Here is a 20,572-nt window from a genome sequence, read left to right as displayed (position 1 = left end):
TCATGCAGTTTTTGAGCTCAGAGGTCTACATGAATGTATACAGTTTCATACATTCATGTAGGACTCCGCGCTCAAAAACTGCATGAATTTATGTAAAACTCTGTTATTTCACTTTTTAGATTAGAATCAATCTAAACATCAGGTCATTGACAGAGAACACAGGGGGCTAACACTTTCAACATATTGTCTAGCTATCACCATTGTTAACAGCTAACCCGAGAATGCAACTTTAAAAAAAAGGGTTTTGTGATTTACACATGAAAGAAGTGAAACTATCACTGTATTCTAACAGATGAAAGGCTTAACAGACAATCAATTCTTCAAATGTATAATTTCAGTTACATCACAGTGCAAATTTTTGCTATATATTCTGTGTTACGATCGAGCCCTCCACAATCACCTGATGAACGAGCGTCGCTCCGAAAGTTAGTGTGCTTCCAATTAAACCTGTTGGACTATAACCTGGTGTTGTGTGATTTTTAACTCACCAAACAACTCCTTCACATAAACAACACACGTCTTGCATTTCCCAGATTCGTATTAACGGCATCAGCGAGCCCGAAATGATCGGTTATAAAAGATTCCCACTTCCAACAACCGAGATGATTTGCTGTAGTGTGTAGGCTATGCTAAATCATCCTTGACCTACCTGTCGCTTCCAGCTAGTCCAAGCCCTTCCGAGATGTCTCAGTCCGGCCACACGACTCAACCGCTGCAAAGACGTCGCCATCTTACTGGCACACTGCGCATGCGCGTGGCCGAGCGGCGTGTTTTCTGTCGTCAGCGGGGAGCCACGCGCAAACTGATCCAATCGATCCCCGACCGCGTCGATGAATTGGCAACTCTGCATGGGAGCTCCGAGTACAAAAATAGCGCCAGCTCTGCCTCTCGTTTTGTGGGCGCTGCTTATTTCTGTGGATACGGTATAACTACGAAGTCACAGAAGATTAATTTTGCATGTTCCATTCCAAATATGAATGAATTCCGTTGATTTCATAAATAGAAAATAAAAGGGAAGATGGGAAACTCATTGGAGACGGTGCAGGAAATATCCTAGTTTCAGGTATGAGGAATGTCAGTTATAAAACTAGATTGGAGAAGTTGGGACTATTTTCCTCGGAGAATAGAAGGTCAGTAGGAGGTGTTATAATAAAACGTAAAATCACTAAGTCTCTGATAGCGGATTTCTAGATGATGAGGAGTCTGGACAGCTCAGGAGAAAACGTTGTAGACAAACAGGAAGTTGGGAAAAAAACACAACAAGCCAGGCAGCATTAGGAGGTGGCTAAGTCAATGTTTTGGGTATAACCCTTCTTCAGGACTAGACGTGGGGGAAGGGAGAGCTACAAAAAAAAAGGTGCTGGGTGGTTTGGCTAAAATAGGAGAATGGTGAGGTAGGGATAGATGAACCCAGGTAATATGTTCACCTATCCCTACCTCACCATTCTGCTTTAGTCGTTAAGAGGGATGAATCTGGTTGGTAGCTGGAATGGAGGGTCGATAGGTGGAATGGAAAGGTGAAAGTGGGACTGGAAAGGGAGCTGGGGAATGGGTGGGAAGGTTATTTGAAATTCAAGAACTCCTGTTAAGTCCTCCCAGGCTGTAGGCTGCAAAGCTGTTAGAAAACATTGCCGTCTGTGAAAGGATCCAGATTAGAGTGGAGCTGGAAAAGCACAGCAGGTCAGGCAGCATCCAAGGAGCAAGAAAATTGACATTTAGGGCAGGAGCTATTCATCAGCAATGAGGCTGGAAGCCTCAGGAGTAGAGAGATAAATGGGAGGGGGTGAGCCTGGGGAGAAAGTAGTTGAGAGTGCAACAGGTTGATGGAGGAAGGGGTAAAGGTTATAGGTCGGAGAGGAAGGTGGAGCGAATAGATGGTAAGGAAATGTGGGCCAGATCGCGAGGATGGTACTGAGCTGGAAGTTTGGAACTGGAGTAAGGTGGTGAAGAGGAAATGAGGAAACTGGTGTAGTCCACATTGATGCCATGGGGTTGAGGGGTTTCTGAGGCAGAAGATGAGGCATTCTTCCTCCAAGTGTCGGGTGGTGAGGGAGTGGCCGTGGAGGTAGCCCAGGATTGCGTGTGCTTGGTAGAGTGGGAGGGGGAGTTGAAATGTTTGGCCATGGGGCGGTGGGGTTGATTGGTGCAGGTGTCCTGGAGATGTTCCCTGGAGCTTTCTGTGAGAAGGCGTCCAGTCTCCCCAATGTAAAGGAGACCGCATCGGGAGCAATGAGCACAATAAATGATATTTGTGGAAGTGCAGGTGAAACTTTGATGAATGTGGAAGGCTCCTTTGGGGTCTTGGATGGAGGTGAGGGGGGAGGTGTGGGTGCAAGTTTTGCAATTCCTGTGGTGGCAGGGGAAGGTGCCAAGAATGGAGGGTGGGATGTTGGGGGTGTGAACATGACTAGGTAGTCACGGAGGGAACAGTCTTTGCGGAAAGCGGATAAGGGTGGGGAGGGAAATGCATCCCTAGTGGTGGGGTCCATTTGTAGGTGGCAGAAATGTCGGCGGATGATGCGGTTTATGCAGAGGTTGGTTGGTGGTAGCTGACGACTGGGGGGGGGTTCTGTCCTTATTGCGGTTGGAGGGGTGGGGTTTGAGGGCGGAGGTATGGGACGTGGATGTGATGCGTTGGAGGGCTTTTCAACTACATGGGAGGGGAAATTACAGTCTTTAAAGAAGGAGGCAATCTGGTGTGTTCTATGGTGGAACTGGTTCTCCTGGCAGCAGATATGGCCGGAGGCGGAGGAATTGGGAATACGGGATAGCATTTTTGCAGGAGGAAGTGTAATCCAGGTAGCTGTGGGAGTCGGCTTTGTAAAAATGTCAATGTTGAGTTGGTCGTCATTGATGGAGATGGAGAGGCCCAGGAAGAGGAGGGAGGTGTCAGAGATGGTCGGGTGGAATGTGAAATTGATGAACTACTCAACCTCCTCGAGCATCTGCAGTCCTCACCTTCGCCTAAAGGATTCAGATTGTTAAGGCACAGACTTAATTTGCAAAATAAGCAAGATGACAAAGAAAACCTTTTTTTTGCAGCGAGTGATTAAGATCTTAAAAATTGTTAACTTTATTATGACAAGATGTAGAAAAAAATGACAATCTGTGAATTTTCTACATACTCTTGTGGGCACCTAGAAATTCACGGTAATAAAGAGGGAGAAAATAAATTTTGAGGGCAAACTTACAAGCAATTTCAGGATGGACAGCAGAGGCTTATTTAAATATATAAGAACAAAGTGAGAAGCCAAAATGAATATGGGCTACTTGGAGAATGACCTGGAGAAATCACAGGGAACCAGGAAATGGCAAAGTTGTTGAATAAATAAAATAAATTCACAATATTTATCACTAGAGAAAAAAAAGCTACAGAACTAATGGGTCTAAAATTGATAAGCCTCCAGACCTGATGGGATGCACCCTAGGGTATTAAAGAAAGTAGCTATAGAGATAGTGGCTGCACAAGTAGTAATCTTCGAAGAATCCTTAGATTCTGGAAAGTGTCAGAGGATTGGAAAATTGTCGATGTAACACCTTTTTAAAAAAAGACAAAAGGAGATAAAGACAGGTAACTAGCTTTATTGGGAAAATGTCAGAGTTTTTTTATAAAAGGATGTTAATAGTAGAAAATTTATAATATGATCAAGCAGATTCAGCATGACTTCATGAAGGGAAAAACATGTCTGACAAATTTACTAGGATTCTTTGAGGAGGTAACAAGCAGAATTGATAATTTGGAACCAGTGGATGTAATATATTTAGGATTTTCAGAAGGTGTTTGATAACATATCAGACAGTTAAATTAAGAGCTCATGGTGTTGGAGGTAGTATATTAGCATGGATAGATGATTGTCTAACTAATGGACAGCAAAGAGTTGGGATAAGGGGAGCAATTTCAGGGTGGTAACCTGTAAAACGTTACGTGCCACAGGAGCTGGGGCCACAATGTTTTGCAACATATATTAATGATTTGGATGAGGAAAGTAAATGTACTGTCACCAAGTTGCAGATGACACAAAAATCATTGGGAAGGCAGTGGTGAGGATTATACAAAGACTCTGATGAGTGATATAGTCCGATGAGCTCAAACTTGGCAGATGGAATATAATGTGGGAAAATGTGACATTGTGCTTTGGCAAGAACAAAAGAAGAGCTGAATATTATTAAATTGGGAAAGACTGCAGAAAGCGACAGAAAGGAAAGATTTGGGAATCATCCAGGAATCTCAAAAAAACTAGCATGAATGTTCAGTGGGTAATAGGAAAGGCAGATAGAATGTTGGCTTTTATTGCAAAAAGAATGGAGGATAAAAGTAAAGAGGTTTTAATAAAATTATACAAGGTACTAGTCATACCACAACTGGGGTAATTCAGTAAAATGTTTTGGGTCCCTTATTTAAAGAAAGATATACTGGCATTTTAGGCAGTCCAGAGAAGGTTTATTAGGCTGATACCAAATATGGAGGCACTGTTTTATGAGGAGAGGTTGAGCCAATTAAATTGAACTCATTAGCATATAGAAGAATGAGAGGCAACCTTATTGAACCATACAGTATTCTTAAAGGTTTTGAATGATTGGATGTGGAAAATTTGTTTCCCCTTGTGGGAGATAGGACCAGAGGGCATAATCTCAGAATAAGGGGTAACATATTTAAGACAAAGTCAGAAGCAACAAGGCACCAGGTTGGAGTCCAATGGTTTATTTGAAATCACAAGCTTTTGGAGCGCTGCTGCTTCGTCAGGTGAAGTGAAGAGAAGCAACAGTCGCAGAATTTATATGCAGAGAGATAATGCCAAGACAATTCCAGATAATTAAGTGTGTCAAAAGATAAATACAAAAGAGTGTGAGTGACATTTTATTTTTGATTTTTTTTTGTAATTATCTCTTTGCTTTAATTCCTTGGATCATGAGTTACCTCTTCACTTGCAATTTAGCCTGTGGACACTCCATTCACACTATTTGTACTTATGTTTTTGACACTCTTAATTACCTGGAACTATCTTGCCATTATCTCTCTGCATATAAATTCTTTGCCTGTGCACTTGCTTCCACTTCACCTGACGAAGGAGCAAAGCTCAGAAAACTTGTGATTTCAAATAAACCTGTTGGACTATATAACCTGGTGTTGTGTGGTTTCTGACTTTGTCGAACCCAGTTCAACACCAGCATCTCCACATCACATTTAAGAAAGAAATAAGGAGAATTTCTTCTCCCAGAGGATAATGAATCTGAAACTCTTTCCTGTAGAGGGCTGGCTTGTTAAGTATATTCAATAATGAGATACAGATTTTTAATCAATTAGGGAATCAAGGTTATACTGTTTTAGATTACTTACAGTGTGGAAACAGGCCCTTCAGCCCAACAAGTCCACACCGACCCGCCGAAGCGTAACCCACCCATACCCCTACATTTACCCCTTACCTAACACTATGGGCAATTTAGCATGGCCAATTCACCTGACCTGCACATCTTTGGACTGTGGGAGGAAACCGGAGCACCCGGAGGAAACCCACACAGACACGGGGAGAACGTGCAAACTCCACACAGTCAGTCGCCTGAGGCGGGAATTGAACCTGGGTCTCTGGCGCTGCGAGGCAGCAGTGCTAACCACTGTACCACCGTGCCACCCACTAAAAGGTAGAAAGGTGAATTGAGGAATATAAGATCATCCATAATGCTCCTATGTCTTATTATCTTATCGCTGCATCCAACTGTTAAGGCCACCACAATTAGATGATAGTTTCTTCCCTGTGGTCCTGTTGTTTAATTTGACCAGCAGTTAGAATTTTGTGAAGAAACAAAGGGTAAAATGACCTCATATTGCAACAATTCTATGATTCTATATTATTGTGTATAACAAACTTGTTTGTGATACAAATCCAAATTTGGTTTGTGTGAATAATAAGTAGGTTGGGTTCTTCACCAGTGGAATATATTGAAGTTTATACAGACACCATTAAGTTGTCACTCATAACTTGACCTGCAGAAATGTGTCCATAAATATATGTATGAATTGTATTATTATGTTCTTAATTCAGAATTCTAATTTGGAACATGATTACTTTGAAATGTGAAATATAATATGAAATAATAATACTGATTCAAACTATGCATTTGAAGTAAAAACATTTGCAATTAACGAAATATTTCAGTGACTAAACCTGACCTTGAGTGTATGACACTTTTTGTGCTTTAGGGATTAAGTGTGAGAATTGAATATTTTTAGATTTATTACATTTTCCATTTGTTTCCGGGATACTATAGAGCCACTAACAAGAACAGCATTTATTGCCAATCAGAATTGTTCATACGTAAATACTAACTTACAACACAAAACGTACTCGACTACAAAATGTGTGCTGCGACAGATTGATTTTGTTTTTAATTAGGAATGTTATGGAAACAGTCTATAAACTCGGAAACTCCCCAGAACTCTTGGGAATATCATTTTAGAGAACTAATTCATCATAGTTTTAAATAGAGAATATTGGACTTTTGGAAACCTCAATACAACAGAAACCAACCAAATTGGTGGTCCAGAATTCGAACCGCTGGTCAATTTAAACAATGGAACTGTAGGAGAGGAGCTGTCACCGACTTTGTGGTGCCCTTTCTTTATTCGGGGAACAGTTATGTGCAGCACAAGTAGTTTCTGGTTTCCGGATGCCTGCAGAAGCATGTCGGGGACGTGAGATTTGATCCGGGGAAATGTGTGGGGATCATCTTTACTTGGCGTGCAGTTAGTCGTTCTGAAGTTAGTACAATTTATTTTAGGATGGATCTGGATAGCATGTTATGGTTGTGTGAGAGGCGATGCTGAGAGAGAGGGCTAGGATTACGTACCTAGGGATCTGTCGGCCTCTCTTGGCTGCTTGTCTCACAGCAGCGGCGAAATTCGGGAGTTTATTCGACAGAAACGTGAAATGCGGCCAGAGTGCGCCAGGAGGCGAACTGGCAGAGGCAAAGTCCCACTGCCTTTCCAGGTGAATCCCAAACGATCAGTTCCTTTTAACTGGTAGAGTTCATATTTTATGGCAATTGTCGACTTTCATCCTAAATGCTGGGTTTTTTAGTTTCAGAAATGATCTAATTCTCTCCTATTTTATTAGCACAGCCTCAGCCAAGTCGCATGGATCCTGATTAACAATTGATTCAAAAGTAACATGACGTATCTTGAATGGTTAACAGATTTTCTTAGCAACTTTTGAATTCGTTTCCAGTATTACAAATTTGCAACATGCTTTTTTTTTGTTCTGGGCAATTGAATCACCCCTAGATTTTAGTGACAGTGCTGATACCGTGTGCACGGTTCTGGGAGGAGTTTCAACAAAGGAAGTTATTGTAATTCAGGTTCGTCTGACCGGCAACAGGACGGACTCGACTACCACATTGTCTTGAAGAATCATTATTAGAGAAAGTTTGTCTTCCAATCGGACCTTGCGGTTTTGAAACTTAGTCGAATCACTTATTTTCCATTGGTTTACTGGCGTGGCTGCCGCCAGTCGCTGCTGTACAACTTTAGAGGATAGAGGTGAGGACTAAATCAGGCAATCTCCAGAAAAAACTGATAGTGTTCCAGTCGTTGTAATTGTGAAAGTGACTTTATTTTTTTCAGTTTTTAATCGTATTTGTTACTAACTCATTTTATGTAGAACGCAATCAACAATAATCATTCGGGTTGTAAACCGACTTTATTCGTGTTTCAGAAAAGTGAGCACAGTTTTTAAAATGTCAAATCACAGCTGCAGAATCTCACAACTTAAAAAAGGAAACTCTTGGTCGTTTTGTTATTACTGATTTAAAGCTCTTTTTCTACAGTCCCAGCAGCGAATGATAACGTGTTTGTTTGGGTAGTATATAGTTGGTGCAGTCGTTTATTTTAAATGGAGGTTGTTAGATCCAGAAAGAATCTCCCTTTGTGCCTCTGACAGTGCATTTCTCAGCATTTTGACTCAGGCGCTGAATGGTTGGTTTTCAGGGATAATAAGGCGATCACGTGTTGGATCTGGGCAGAGGCTGAGATCAGAGTCCTGACTTGTTCCTCTTGTCACATCATCTGCGGGCGGGAACAACAAGGGGGGATCATCTACATTAAGTGGATAAAGTCAGAGACTGCGGCGTTGCCTCCTGGAGCATTTCCAATACATCGTTATCATCCAGCAAGGTCCACAATGTTTTCCCTTTCTTTTTTGTGTTCTGCCCTCGCTTCTTTGCTACTTTTGGAGTTAACAGTTCTGTTTTGTCTAAATGCAACGACGTAAGCTAAGAAACTATTCCAACCCTTGCGACAAACTGTAACGTTACTATTATTGTTTTGAGAGATTAAGTTTGTACCGTGATAGTTAACCGGGTATCTTTTTAATAGCGTACCAGTCAGAAAGTTTGTGAAATGTACTTTACAGCTTCACGTTGTAATCGTATTACTGTTACATAAAACATGGTTTCGCACCGGGACAGTGGTTTAGGAGAAAATCTGCTCGACAGTGGTACTGAGGTTATCTCAGTATTACATTTGTTTACGGGTAAATTAATAGGTTTTTATTCACGAAAATTGACTGATTGATCAAGTGGCTGTAGGTCGTTCTTGTTCCAAGCTGTTATAAGCCGAAGTTGCCGAGTAACCTTACCGCAGTGTCATTTAATTTGCTGTTCCTGGTGGTTGATCAGTATTGGTGGAATGCGATGCGCAGTTGCTGGATTGAGTTATACTGCCGAATTGCCTAGATCCCAGCTCTCACCGAGATGCTTGGACCTCTGCGCCAACATTGGAAGATGTTCTTATTAACGTTAAGAGAACGTTGTATCAAGAGTTCGTTGTTTTTATCGGAAAGTAAAATATCAGAAGCACTCTATACAGTTCCTCTAAATGTCAAATAGATCATCTGATTACTTTTAAAATACAGCTTTTGCTCTGGTTTTGTTATTATGCACCAGGTTGTAAGGTGCATTGTTTAAGTTGTTACATGATTTTCTGGCAGAGAGGGTATTGGCATCATTTGGCACTATTGTGAGCCATATAGCTATGAAAGTGACAATTAACATTAAATCATTGTTTAGATAACAATTAGAAATGTGAACTGGGATTTTGTACTTTGAAGACTTACAGAAGTTTCAAGAGTCTTGAAGTACATTCTTAGTGATTATTATGTAATTGCTTGTCTTTAGATTACACAACGGAGCAGAAGGAAGCATGGATGCACAGCTTAAAGAACAGGTCCCCATTTCAAGCAGCCATTATCCAAAGGAAGCTGTGAAGAAACGATCAGGAAATGCAAGCCGTGAGGCAAGAGGGAGCTCATCATCCCGAACCTCCAGGAAAAGCTTCAGATTGGATTACCGTCTGGAAGAAGATGTAACAAGATCCAAAAGAGGAAAAGATGGCAGATTTGTCAATCCCTGGCCAACCTGGAGTGACCTTGCTTTCACCAACGTGCTAAAGTTCGCTATGATGGAGAGAGACCATACCAACATCCCAAGTTCAAAGGCAGTGAGTGGCTTGACCAAATCTAAAGTTGCAAGTATTTCAACTGCTTGTTGCTCACATATGATTTATAGTAGTTTATTTTATTATTTATTGAAGTTTATTTTCATTTTATCCACAGTAAGTGATCATATGAAGCAATTCTTGCAACATAAGTAGCATTTTGGTAATTTATATAATTACATAATTAATATCTGCTGATGGAATATAGTTATTTCAAGGTGTAAATTATAGTTCTCATAATGAAAATATTTTAAAATAACCCAGTTTATGTAGCAACCTGATGGCACTGATTGTAGGAGTTCTCAAACTTAGTGCCCTGTAGAAAATGGAATTGATTTGATTAATCTACTCTTCACCTTTCCTAGTCTGACACAAGATGAAACTGAAATCAAAGTTCACTGATTAAGATTAGATTCCCTACAGATTCCCTTTGGCCCAACAAGTCCACACTGACCCACCAAGGAGTAACCCACACAGGCCTACTCCCTACTAATGCACCTATCACTATGGGCAATTTAGCATGGCCAATTCACCTGACCTGTACATCTTTGGACTGTGGGAGGAAACCGGAGCACCTGGAGGAAACCCACGCAGACATTGGGAGAATGTGCAGACTCCATGCAGACAGTCGCCCGAGGCTGGAATCGAACCTGGGTCCAATGTTAACCACTGGGCCACCATGCTGCCCCAAAATGTTAGAGTTTAGGAAGAATGAAGAAAATTCAATGAAGCAATAACATTAAGATTATATAAAACAAAAGAAAATGACAGGAATGCTAAGCATAGGAGGAGACAGGCTGGAGATCACCACTTTATCCTTAAAAACTGGTCAGTTGTATATTACTCTTGACAGCTTTCTTGTTCAGTAAGTGAATAGCTGAATCTGAATAATTTTCTCTTCAAAAAAAGTTGCTTGTTACAACTTCAGTCACAAACCTACTTATAAATTCATGTTGATGAAATGGTGGTTTACCTAAAATTAAACTATCCTTTAAAGGTTATGCTACATATAGTGAGCTATGCTGATTTACAGATGAATGTCAAGATACAGTTTATTTTTAGAATAGTTTGTACTGGGAATAATTCAAGAATGCTATTAGATCTATTTATTTCTTGTGCTGATGCTTGAGGTACTCAGCACCACTTGGACCAGTGAAACATGATTCTTTAATTTCATTGTTGGGGTAAAAGGTTCAAAATGAAGTTATGTTTGTCACTGCATTTATCTGGCTTGACAGTGTTAGCTGTTAAAAGTGCCATTGAATTTTTATTAAGAATCTCAGAGGAAAGGCCTAAACTCACAATGTAGGATGTTACTTAGATTAGGAGGATAGTTGAAGCCATTGCAGAACTAGAGATGAGTTGTTTCCATGCTCAGATTCTAAACATATTGTAGATTATAAGGAGAATAAAAGGTTAAAAGCAGTGAGGAATGTCATGGTCTGGAATGAATGAAAGATTAGAATATTGATCCTATGGAATATTATGGAAGAGAAATATGCACAACACTGAAGATGTGAGAGTTTCATTTGGGGTCAGACAAAACAGGGTAAGAATGCTACACATTCTAGCATCTTGGACATTTTAAGTTATAAACTTCAGCATCAATACAAAATATGTTACTGGCATAAACATTTGGTATTATTTATATGATAATATAATTCTAATTGTAATACAATATAATTAACTATAAGCTAGGATACTTCTGAGACCAGTGTAAAACATTTGTTCACCAGTCTTAATATCTCCTTTGTCGTGGTGTCACTTAATGTACATTGCTGTGAAGTGTTTTGATAAATTTCACGATGTTGAAGGTGCAAACTATTGCCTGCATATTAATTTGAGCACTACTACTGCATGTCTGAAAAAAGAAATAAATGTTAAAGAAAATTAAACATAGAGATCAAAGGAAACTTTTCCAAAAATATACAAATAATTCTCCTATCCTTTGGCTAAACAAATAGGTGTTCTGCCGTTGTTTATTTAGAGTTCTTACAACATCATTATAAATTGCTAGTTATTACATATAACAATATAGCATGTTTACTTTATTCAGAAATCACCATCATGTCATGATGAATGTGCTTTACTTAGTAAGGGACACCGGCTTCCATATTAGAACTAGCCGTTCCTATATCTAAATTGTTACACTGGCATCTGCTTGATAATATTAAAAAGTTGTCCAAGTATATTTAGTCTTCAAACATAACAATAAAACTTGCCTGGGCAATTTCCCATTCTACTGTACACCCAATAATCAGAAAAATGATGGAGGCAAACAGTAACAGTGCCAGCAAGCAAGACACTCAGCAATGTCACTTTGGATTTTGCCAGAATACCCTGGCTTCCAAGCCCTTCATAATAATCTTGATTCAAACATAGATCCAAATGTAGAACTGGATGTTGGACATCACTGGCTTGGCTAACATTTATTATCTATCCCGATTTGGCCTTCAGATGTTTGTGGTGAGATGTACTCTTGGACTGTTGCAATGCTTAGGGTATAGGTATATCCACAGTGCTGTCAAGAAGGTAGTGTCAGGATTTCTCCTTATGAATCTGAAGGCACACTGATAGAGTTCCAAGCCAGGATGGTTGCTTAGAAGGGATCTTGTGTACTAGACTGCCAGACAAAAAGGGAAGAAAAGTTGAATAGTAAGGCACTGTGGACCACTAGAAAAATTGAGGTGAAAATTGGGGTAAATTGTCAAATCCCTCAGTAACTGGAGGTCTGTCTGATGCAAAGGATAATGTTTCTGGGTATTCAGCGATCTCAGTCACTGGGTCTCATTTCAGACGTTTATCCCTAGCAGCTTAATTCATGGCTTTTACTTCATCTTAATGTCAGAGTTATGGGCAAATTGCTGATAATAGAATAGTGTTCAGCGTCATTCACAGCCAATGTCAGTTTATAGAAAAACTATATTCAGTCTTTGGCTGACAACATATGTGTCTTATAATTAGCAGTTAATAAGATTTCTGGCCAGAAACGTATTCTAACCCACCATTCACTACCTTCAATATCAACACCATCACTGTGAACCTCCATCATCAACAGCTGGGGGAATCACTGTTGCCTTGACACTTGAATACTATTACTCTTTGCAAGATGTGGCTGGAAGAATGGGCTGAATTTGCAGGTTGAATGCTCTGCAATGAGTACCCATTTCCTTATTCCAAAAATATCTTCCATCATCTTCGAATTTCAAATGAGAAGAGTAATAGACAGTTGCCTGATTATGTGCAACTGAATCAACACTGAAGGTTGTTCAAAGTCAATAAGAGTGTTCAAAGTTTGTGCGAAGATTTGTAGCTCAGGTGCTCGTTGTTGTGGTTCTGTTCGCCGAGCTGGAAGTTTTTGTTGCAAACGTTTCGCCCCCTGGCTCGGCGACATCATCAGTGCTTGGGAGCCTCTAGAAGCATGGCATTCATCCACAAACTCCATCGACAAACACATCGACCTGGACCCAATATACCAACCACTACAGCGGACAGCTGAAACTGACAACCGGAAGCGGCAGGGACAGACCACTATAAACACCGGAGGAAACATCAAAGAAGCGCTTCGCAGGAGGCTCCCAAGCACTGATGATGTCGCCGAGCCAGGGGGCGAAACGTTTGCAACAAAAACTTCCAGCTCGGCGAACAGAACCACAACAACGTCAGTAAGAGTGGGGCAATCCACTTGATTATTATGTCTGCCATTAAACTTAATATCAGTCATCTCCTGTGATATGTACAGCATTCAGGATGCACTACTGCAACTAGCCAAGTTTATTTGAACAACACTTCTGAGCCCCACAACCTTTTTCACCAAGAAGATCAAAAACAGTAAGATAACTATCCCCTCCAAATCTCAAACCATTCTGACTTGAATCTAAATTGTGATTTAGTAACTGAGCTGGCTAAATCCTGGCAATTACTATTGATCAGAAACTGAACTGAACTAGCCATATAAATACAGTGGCTATAAGAACAGATCAGGGGCTGGGAACTGTGTAATGCATAACTCACTTTGGGACTCCACAAAGCCTAGCCACCATCTACAAGACACAAGACGTGTGATTCCACTTGCCCAGATAAGTGAATCTCCAACAACATTTAAGAAGCTCAAAACCATCCAAGACAAATGTGTACCTTTTACCAAATGCCCTCACCAAGGATCCTTCGACATCACCATTAAAACCTGTGACCTCTACCACCTAGAAGAACAAAGAGAGCAAATGCATGGGAGTATTACTGCCTGCAACTTTCCCTTCAAACTATGCACCATCCTGAGTTGGAACTATATCGTGGCTTATTCACTGTTGCTGGGTCAACATCTTGGAACTCCCTTCCTGATGTGTTGAGTGTGTTACTACACTACATGAACTGCAATGATTCAAGAACTCAGTTCACCATCACCTTTTCAAGGGCAGTTTGAGGATTAGATTCCCTACAGCGTGGAAACAGGCCCTTCAGCCCAACAAGTCCACACTGACCCTCCAAAGAGTAACCCACTCAGACCCATTTACCTCTGAATGATGCAGCTAACACTATGGGCAATTTAGCATGGTCAATTCACCTAACCTGCATATCTTTGGACTGTGGGAAGGAAACGGAGCACCCGGAGGAAACCCACACAGACACTGAGAGAATGTGCAAACTCCACACAGACAGTCACCCGAGGCTGGAACCGAACGTGGGATCCTGGAGCTATGAGGCAGCAGCGCTAACCACTGAGCCACTGTGCTGTCCCACAACAAATACTGACCTAGCCTAGATCCCCATCTTGACAATAACTCGAAACTCTTTTGTTCTTTTCTGAGTTTCAAGTTATTGTCAAATACCTCTCCTCATGTACCATTTCCAAGTGTGGGTTTTAGCTAGAAAGTTTTGGCAAATTACTTAATAGAAAAATTAACTTCTAAATGTACTGGAAGCATTCCTAAAGGTTACTCACAATAATGATCACACTAACTGTTCAATTTGTGATTTAGACACTTCAGTTACAGGAGTCCATCTGTCTGCAAAGACTATGTAAAATCACATTCAGAATTATGGCTTTTACTGCACTGCATTTCTATCAAATTATGTTGACTTCACCTAGACTTGCTGTGTGACACTAATTTGTACAAGCAAGCTATAGAGCAGAATTATATTTTAAAAAAAAAACAAAATCTTTTTCTCTCTGCTTGTAGGAACTTGATGAAGGATTGCCAATATTAGAACCGTACTTTGTAAAAAACCCACAACTGGTCGGGAGTTTGACGAATGGAATTCGAGTGACCTGGTTGGGACATGCATCACTGTTGGTAGAAATGGAAGGACTGACTTTTCTGACGGACCCCATCTTCAGCCAAAGAGCTTCACCTGTGCAATTCTTTGGACCAAAACGCTTTCGAAACCCCCCATGCACAGTGGCACAGTTGCCCAAAATAGATGCTGTGGTAATCAGTCATACGCACTATGATCATTTGGATTACAATACAGTGCTAAGTCTTAATGAACGCTTTGGGGGTGACTTGAGATGGTTTGTACCACTGGGTCTCTTAGACTGGATGCAAAAGTGTGGCTGTGAAAATATAATAGAGTTGGACTGGTGGGAGGAGAACTGTGTCCCTGGCCATGATGAGGTAACATTTGTGTTTACACCAGTGCAACACTGGAGCAAACGAACTGTAACAGATGACAACAAGGTGCTGTGGGGAAGTTGGTGTGTCCTGGGACCCTGGAATAGATTTTTCTTCGCCGGAGATACAGGTTACTGTGTAGCTTTTGAACAAATAGGGAAAAGATACGGACCATTTGACCTTGCTGCCATTCCTATTGGAGCCTATGAACCAAGGTATGTCAATTTTTGCATGATTTTCTTTCTCGATGTATTAAAAAATTGTGTGTATTCAATGTTCCCTTACATTAAATGGATTGCCATTCTTTGCAATTTATCAGAATCAGTCACTTCCAGGTTAGTTCATTTGATCCTGTTCAATAATCAGTCAAATTGGCCCCTTCCTGGTCTCCCTACACAGCCTCATTTTGATGGTTTACATTGCCTGTAATGAGCTTTGCATGTAAATATCTAATTGGCTGCATGGTGATTACTGATGAGGGTTAATACTTTTAAGAAAAAACAAAAAATAAGTCACAATGATTTGATGGTGGCAAATTCGTTCAGTTGTGTGTGATTAAAAAATTGATATATAAAAATAAACAGATAAATTGATAAAAAATAAACAGCCACTCTCAGACAAGAACTCACCAGGACAAAGGACCCGATACCCAGCATGAGCAAAACCAACGTAGTATACAAAAGCCCATGCAAGGACTGCAGAAAACACTACATAGGACAAACAGGAAGACAGCTAATGATCCGTATCCATGAACACCAACTAGCCATGAAACGACACGACCAGCTATCCTTAGTAGCCACACACGCAGATGACAAGCAACATGAGTTCGACTGGGACAACACTACTATTATAGGACAAGCCAAACTGAACAGCCAGGGAATTCCTAGAGGCATGGCACTCATCCACTGATGCTATCAACAAACACATCGACCTGGACCCAATATACCGGCCACTGCAGTGGACAGCTGGAACTGACAACCGGAAGCGGCAGAGACAAACGACTATAAATGCTGGAGGAAACAACACAAAAGCGCTTCACAGGAGGCTCCCAAGCACTGAGGATGTCACCTAGACAGGGGACGAAATATCTGCAATACAAATTCCCAGCTCGGCGAACAGAACCACAACGATAAATTGATGATTTTACTCCCTAACATTAAGAGTTTGCCAGTTAACGCCATGCTAATGTTAAAAGATATCAAATAAACCTAACTTAATGCTGAAATTGCCAAGGTAGAATCTCATACTTTTCATTCTTTGGAAAGATGAGAGTGCAAAGCCAAGAAATGATGTGTGAAGAGACATGTACCAAAAAGAAAACATACCGAGCGTCATGGCCTTGAATGCCTCTGCATTTGTTTTATGTTTTACTGACGCATCACTTGATGTACAGAAAATTGTACTATTCCTCATAATTTTTTGTGTGTGGGTAACCAAGAGTGTTGCTACTGCTTAAAATAAGATGTTTTTAGCAAACTATGATTTAAACGATAATTGAAATGCTACTGTGAAATAGAGACACATAGATCAGGAAGATTCTCTAGTTTGACTTCCAGTTTGAGTTGTGTTTGCTGATTTTGGGTGGCATTAAACATAGCTAAAATTTTCTTAAATGGCCCTTGGAATTGGGTGTGGATAAGATGGAGAATCAATTTTAGCTTGCTGTGTAAAGAACTCCTGCGTGCGTGGATACTTGATTAAAAACAGGATTGAGCACTTCTGTGATGTTCCATCAGTTCAATCTCCAGCTGATATTTTGGGTTGGAATTTTGATCCTGGATTGGAAATGAGTGAGTGCCCATAATAGGCTAGTTGGTTGGCATGTCAGCTTCCCAGCTCCATCCTGCCATTAGGCTTTTTTTTTTTGAGGTGGCTATGGAGGTTTGCATTGTAAGCTGCCTCTTATTGAGCCTAATTTAAAGGAAACTGACCAGAGTTCTCCAACCAAGTGTGAGGGGCCAAGTGTGTCTGGTTGTGGCATTCCAGGGATAAGTGGGAGAGAAACCTCCAAGCAGAGTCAGAGGTTGCAGAAGACTGTAGAAAGTTGCAGAGGGAAGTGGGGGTTCTTGTACATGAATAACAAAAATCTATCATCCATGTTCAGCAGAAAATAGACCATGACACCATTAAAATGCAGGGGAGAATTAGGCTATTTAGCCCATCAAATCTGCTCCACCATTCGATCATGGTTGATATGTTTTACAACTCCATTCTCCTGCCTTCTTTTTGGAACATTTGATCCCCTTACTAATCAAGAACTTTCCATTTCTGTCTTAAATGCACTCAATGATTTGGCTTTCACAGTCTTCTGTGGCAATGGGTTCCACAGATTCACCACCCTATAGTTGAAAACTATAGATCTTCCTCATCTGAGATCTAAAGGTGTGCCCTGTGGTCTCTAATCTTTTCCACTTTATCCAGCCCTCTCAGTATTCTATAAGTTCCAATGAGATCCTCCCTTCATCCTTATAAACTCTGTTGTACACGGACCCAGCGTCTTCAACTGCTCCTCTTATGACAAGCCCTTCATTTCTGGGATTATTCTTGTAAACTTACTCTGAACACACCTCTAAGGCCAGCACATCCTTCCTGAGGTATGGGGCCCAAAACTGCTCACAATATTCCAATGCAGTCTGATCAGAGCCTTCTATAGTTTCAGCAGTTCATCCCTGCTCTTGTATTCTAGCCCTGTTGAAGTGAATGCTAACATTGCATTTGCTTTCCCAACTGCCAACTGAACCTGCATGTGAACCTTAAGAGAATCCTGAACCAGGACTCTCAAGTCCCCATTTATAAAATTCTTCCTACCAAAGTGCATAACCTCACACTTTCCCAGATTGTATTCCATCTGCCACATTTTGCCCACTCTCCTTTCCTGTCCATTTCCTTCTGCAGCCTCCCTACCTCTTCAACACTGCCAGCATGTCCACTTATTCCTCCATCTATCTGTGTCATCTGCAGTTCCTTCGTCCAGATTGCTCATGTTTAACATGAATAATTTTGGTCCCAACACTGACCCTTGTGGAACTCCATAAATCACTAGCCATTTCATCTCCCCCCACCCCCCGCAACATTCATTTTTTAGTTGTCCTTTGCTGATTTTTAAAGGTTTCCTAATTCTCTGGCTTCCCATTAGCCTTCACTGTGTTGTATGATTTTTCTTTTGCTTTTATGCTGTCCCTGACTTCCCTTGTCTGCTGTGGTTGCACCATCCTCCCCTTAGAATATTTCATCTGGGATTCATTTTCTGCTGTGATTCCCAAATTAATCCCAGGAACCCTAGCCATTGCGGCTCCACCATCTTCCCGTTATCTTTACTCCATTGTAATACTATAATATCCTCTTCAAGCTTCTGTCTCAAACTAGAGGGTGAATTTCTCATATGATGGTCACTGCACCCAAGGGTTCCTTCACCATAAGCTTCCTGCTTAAGTCTGCCTCATTATACATCATTAAATTCAGAATTGCCAGTTCCCTAGTGGGCTCTACCACGAGCTTCTCTAAAAAAAATTCTTGTAGGCATTCCACAAATTCCTTTTCTTGGATCCACTATTTTCCCAGTCCATGCATATTGAAGTCCCCCATGATTATTGAGATAGAAAAGGCACGTAAGAAAAGCACTATCTCTTGATTTTTTTTTTTGTTCCACATTCTTGACTACTGCTCGGAAGCCATAACTCCCAACAGGATCTTTTCTCCTTTGCAGATGCTTCCCTTTACTCACCGATTCCATGCTTCTGACCCGATATCACTTCTTGCCGCCAATTTAATTTCATTTCTTCCTAACAAAGTAACCCCATCCCCTCTGCCCATCTGCCTGTCCTTTCAATAGGACACAAATCTTTGGATATTTAGTACCTGACCCTGATCCCCTTGCAGCTACTTGCTTGCGATGCCCCCAATATCGTACCTGCCAATTTAAAATTAAACTAAGTTAAGCTTCATCTGCCAAACCTTGGCCCAGTGGCCCATCTGGTCCAGGTTCGGTTGTACTCTGAGATAGTCTTCACTGTCCACTACAGTACCTATTTTTGTGTCATTTGCAAACTTAGGAACAATGCCTTCTGTGTTCACATCCAAATCATTTACATCAATGACCTAGCATGGATACCGCTGGTCGCCATCACCAGGGAAAACAGCCCCAGCCTGTTCAGCCTCTCCCTATAGCTCAAATTCTCCAATTCTGGCAACATCCTTGTAAATCTTTTCTGAACCCTTTCAAGTTTCACAACATCTTTCCGATAGGAAGGAGACCAGAATTGCATGCAATATTCCAACAGTGGCCTAACCAATGTCCTTTACAGCCACAACATGACCTCCCAACTCCTGTACTCAATACTCTGACCAAACGTCATCTTCACTATCATATCTACCTGCGACTGCACTTTCTAGGAGCTATGAACCTGCACTCCAAGGTCTCTTTGTTCAGCAACACTCCCTAGGACCTTACCATTAATTAGATTAGATTAGATTAGATTACTTACAGTGTGGAAACATGCCCTTCGGCCCAACAAGTCCACACCGATCCGCCGAAGCCCAACCCACCCAAACCCATTCCCCTACATTTACCCCTGCACCTAACACTATGGACAATTTAGCATGGCCTGCACATTTTTGGACTGTGGGAGGAAACCGGAGCACCCGGAGGAAACCCACGCAGACACAGGGAGAATGTGTAAACTCCACACAGTCAGTCGCCTGAGGCGGGAATTGAACCCGGGTCTCTGGCGCTGTGAGGCAACAGTGCTAACCACTCTGCCACCGTGCCGTCCATTAAGTGTATAAGTCCTGCGAAGATTTGCTTTCCCAAAATGCAGCACCTCACATTTAACTGAATTAAACTCCATCTGCCACTTCCCGACAATAATTCCCACTCCTAATGCAACAGTGGCATTACTTGATTATTCTTCACTACAGTAGCTGTGAGCAGTTTATTAAAGGGCAGAAACTTCCATGAATTTTGGAATTGGGTCCAAGTGTGAACGTGGACTTGGCATGGAGTGACTGCTGGATTTGGGGTCCCAGGCACCCCACTTTACATATGATGCATATATGGCACATTGAAACTTAGAAAGATCATCTAAGTTTCAATGTGCCATATATGCATCATATGTTGTGTCGCTTAATTTCTAGACCAGCCCTTCTTTAGATCTTCAGGCTATTTCCGTGGTTTGACCCTCTAGTGAGTTCTCCTATGCCCTTCTGGATGCCAGAACACGTCACCTTACTGAAAGTAGCACTCTCTCGATTTATATAGGAACCAGTGGTGTTAGGGGAATGTACAACTTTGGCAATATGAAGTGCCAATTTTGTAATCTTTGTTTTACTAACCTTTCAAGGGAAAGACAGTGACTCCATATCCTGTGATGAGCAGAAATTATCACCATAGGCCAAAACCCAATTTAGCCAGACCATGTATAATAATACTTAGTCTTTTTGGTGCACATGCCAGAGTGAAAAACTGTAACTGAGA

At 41.2% G+C, this 20,572-nt stretch overlaps 2 protein-coding genes across 8 annotated transcripts in view; one reads left to right on the top strand and one right to left on the bottom strand.

Moving 5' to 3' along the window:
* pmpcb (peptidase, mitochondrial processing subunit beta) overlaps positions 1 to 6,928 on the bottom strand; it is a 39,573-nt gene extending 32,645 nt beyond the window's left edge. Inside the window, exons 1-2 of the mRNA XM_043713836.1 lie at positions 6,847 to 6,928; positions 650 to 929 (exon numbers count right to left, since the gene is read on the bottom strand). Of these exons, the coding sequence (XP_043569771.1) occupies positions 650 to 850 (201 nt within the window). The 5' untranslated portion in view covers positions 851 to 929; positions 6,847 to 6,928. The remainder of the gene's footprint in view (positions 1 to 649; positions 930 to 6,846) is intronic.
* Positions 836 to 20,572, top strand: part of napepld (N-acyl phosphatidylethanolamine phospholipase D) — a 56,677-nt gene continuing 36,940 nt past the window's right edge. The window contains exons 1-3 of one of the 7 annotated variants that reach the window (XM_043713843.1): positions 836 to 923; positions 9,169 to 9,490; positions 14,668 to 15,314. In XM_043713843.1, coding sequence (XP_043569778.1) covers positions 9,194 to 9,490; positions 14,668 to 15,314 — 944 coding nt within the window. In that variant the 5' untranslated portion in view covers positions 836 to 923; positions 9,169 to 9,193. The other 6 variants (XM_043713840.1, XM_043713842.1, XM_043713838.1 and 3 more) reach the window with 6 other exon arrangements.

The sequence above is a fragment of the Chiloscyllium plagiosum genome, chromosome 23 (assembly GCF_004010195.1).
Source record: "Chiloscyllium plagiosum isolate BGI_BamShark_2017 chromosome 23, ASM401019v2, whole genome shotgun sequence".
NCBI classification, from domain to species: Eukaryota; Metazoa; Chordata; class Chondrichthyes; order Orectolobiformes; family Hemiscylliidae; genus Chiloscyllium; species Chiloscyllium plagiosum.
The sequence above is the reverse complement of the archived record's forward strand: the minus strand, read 5'-3'. Positions and strand labels throughout refer to the sequence as shown.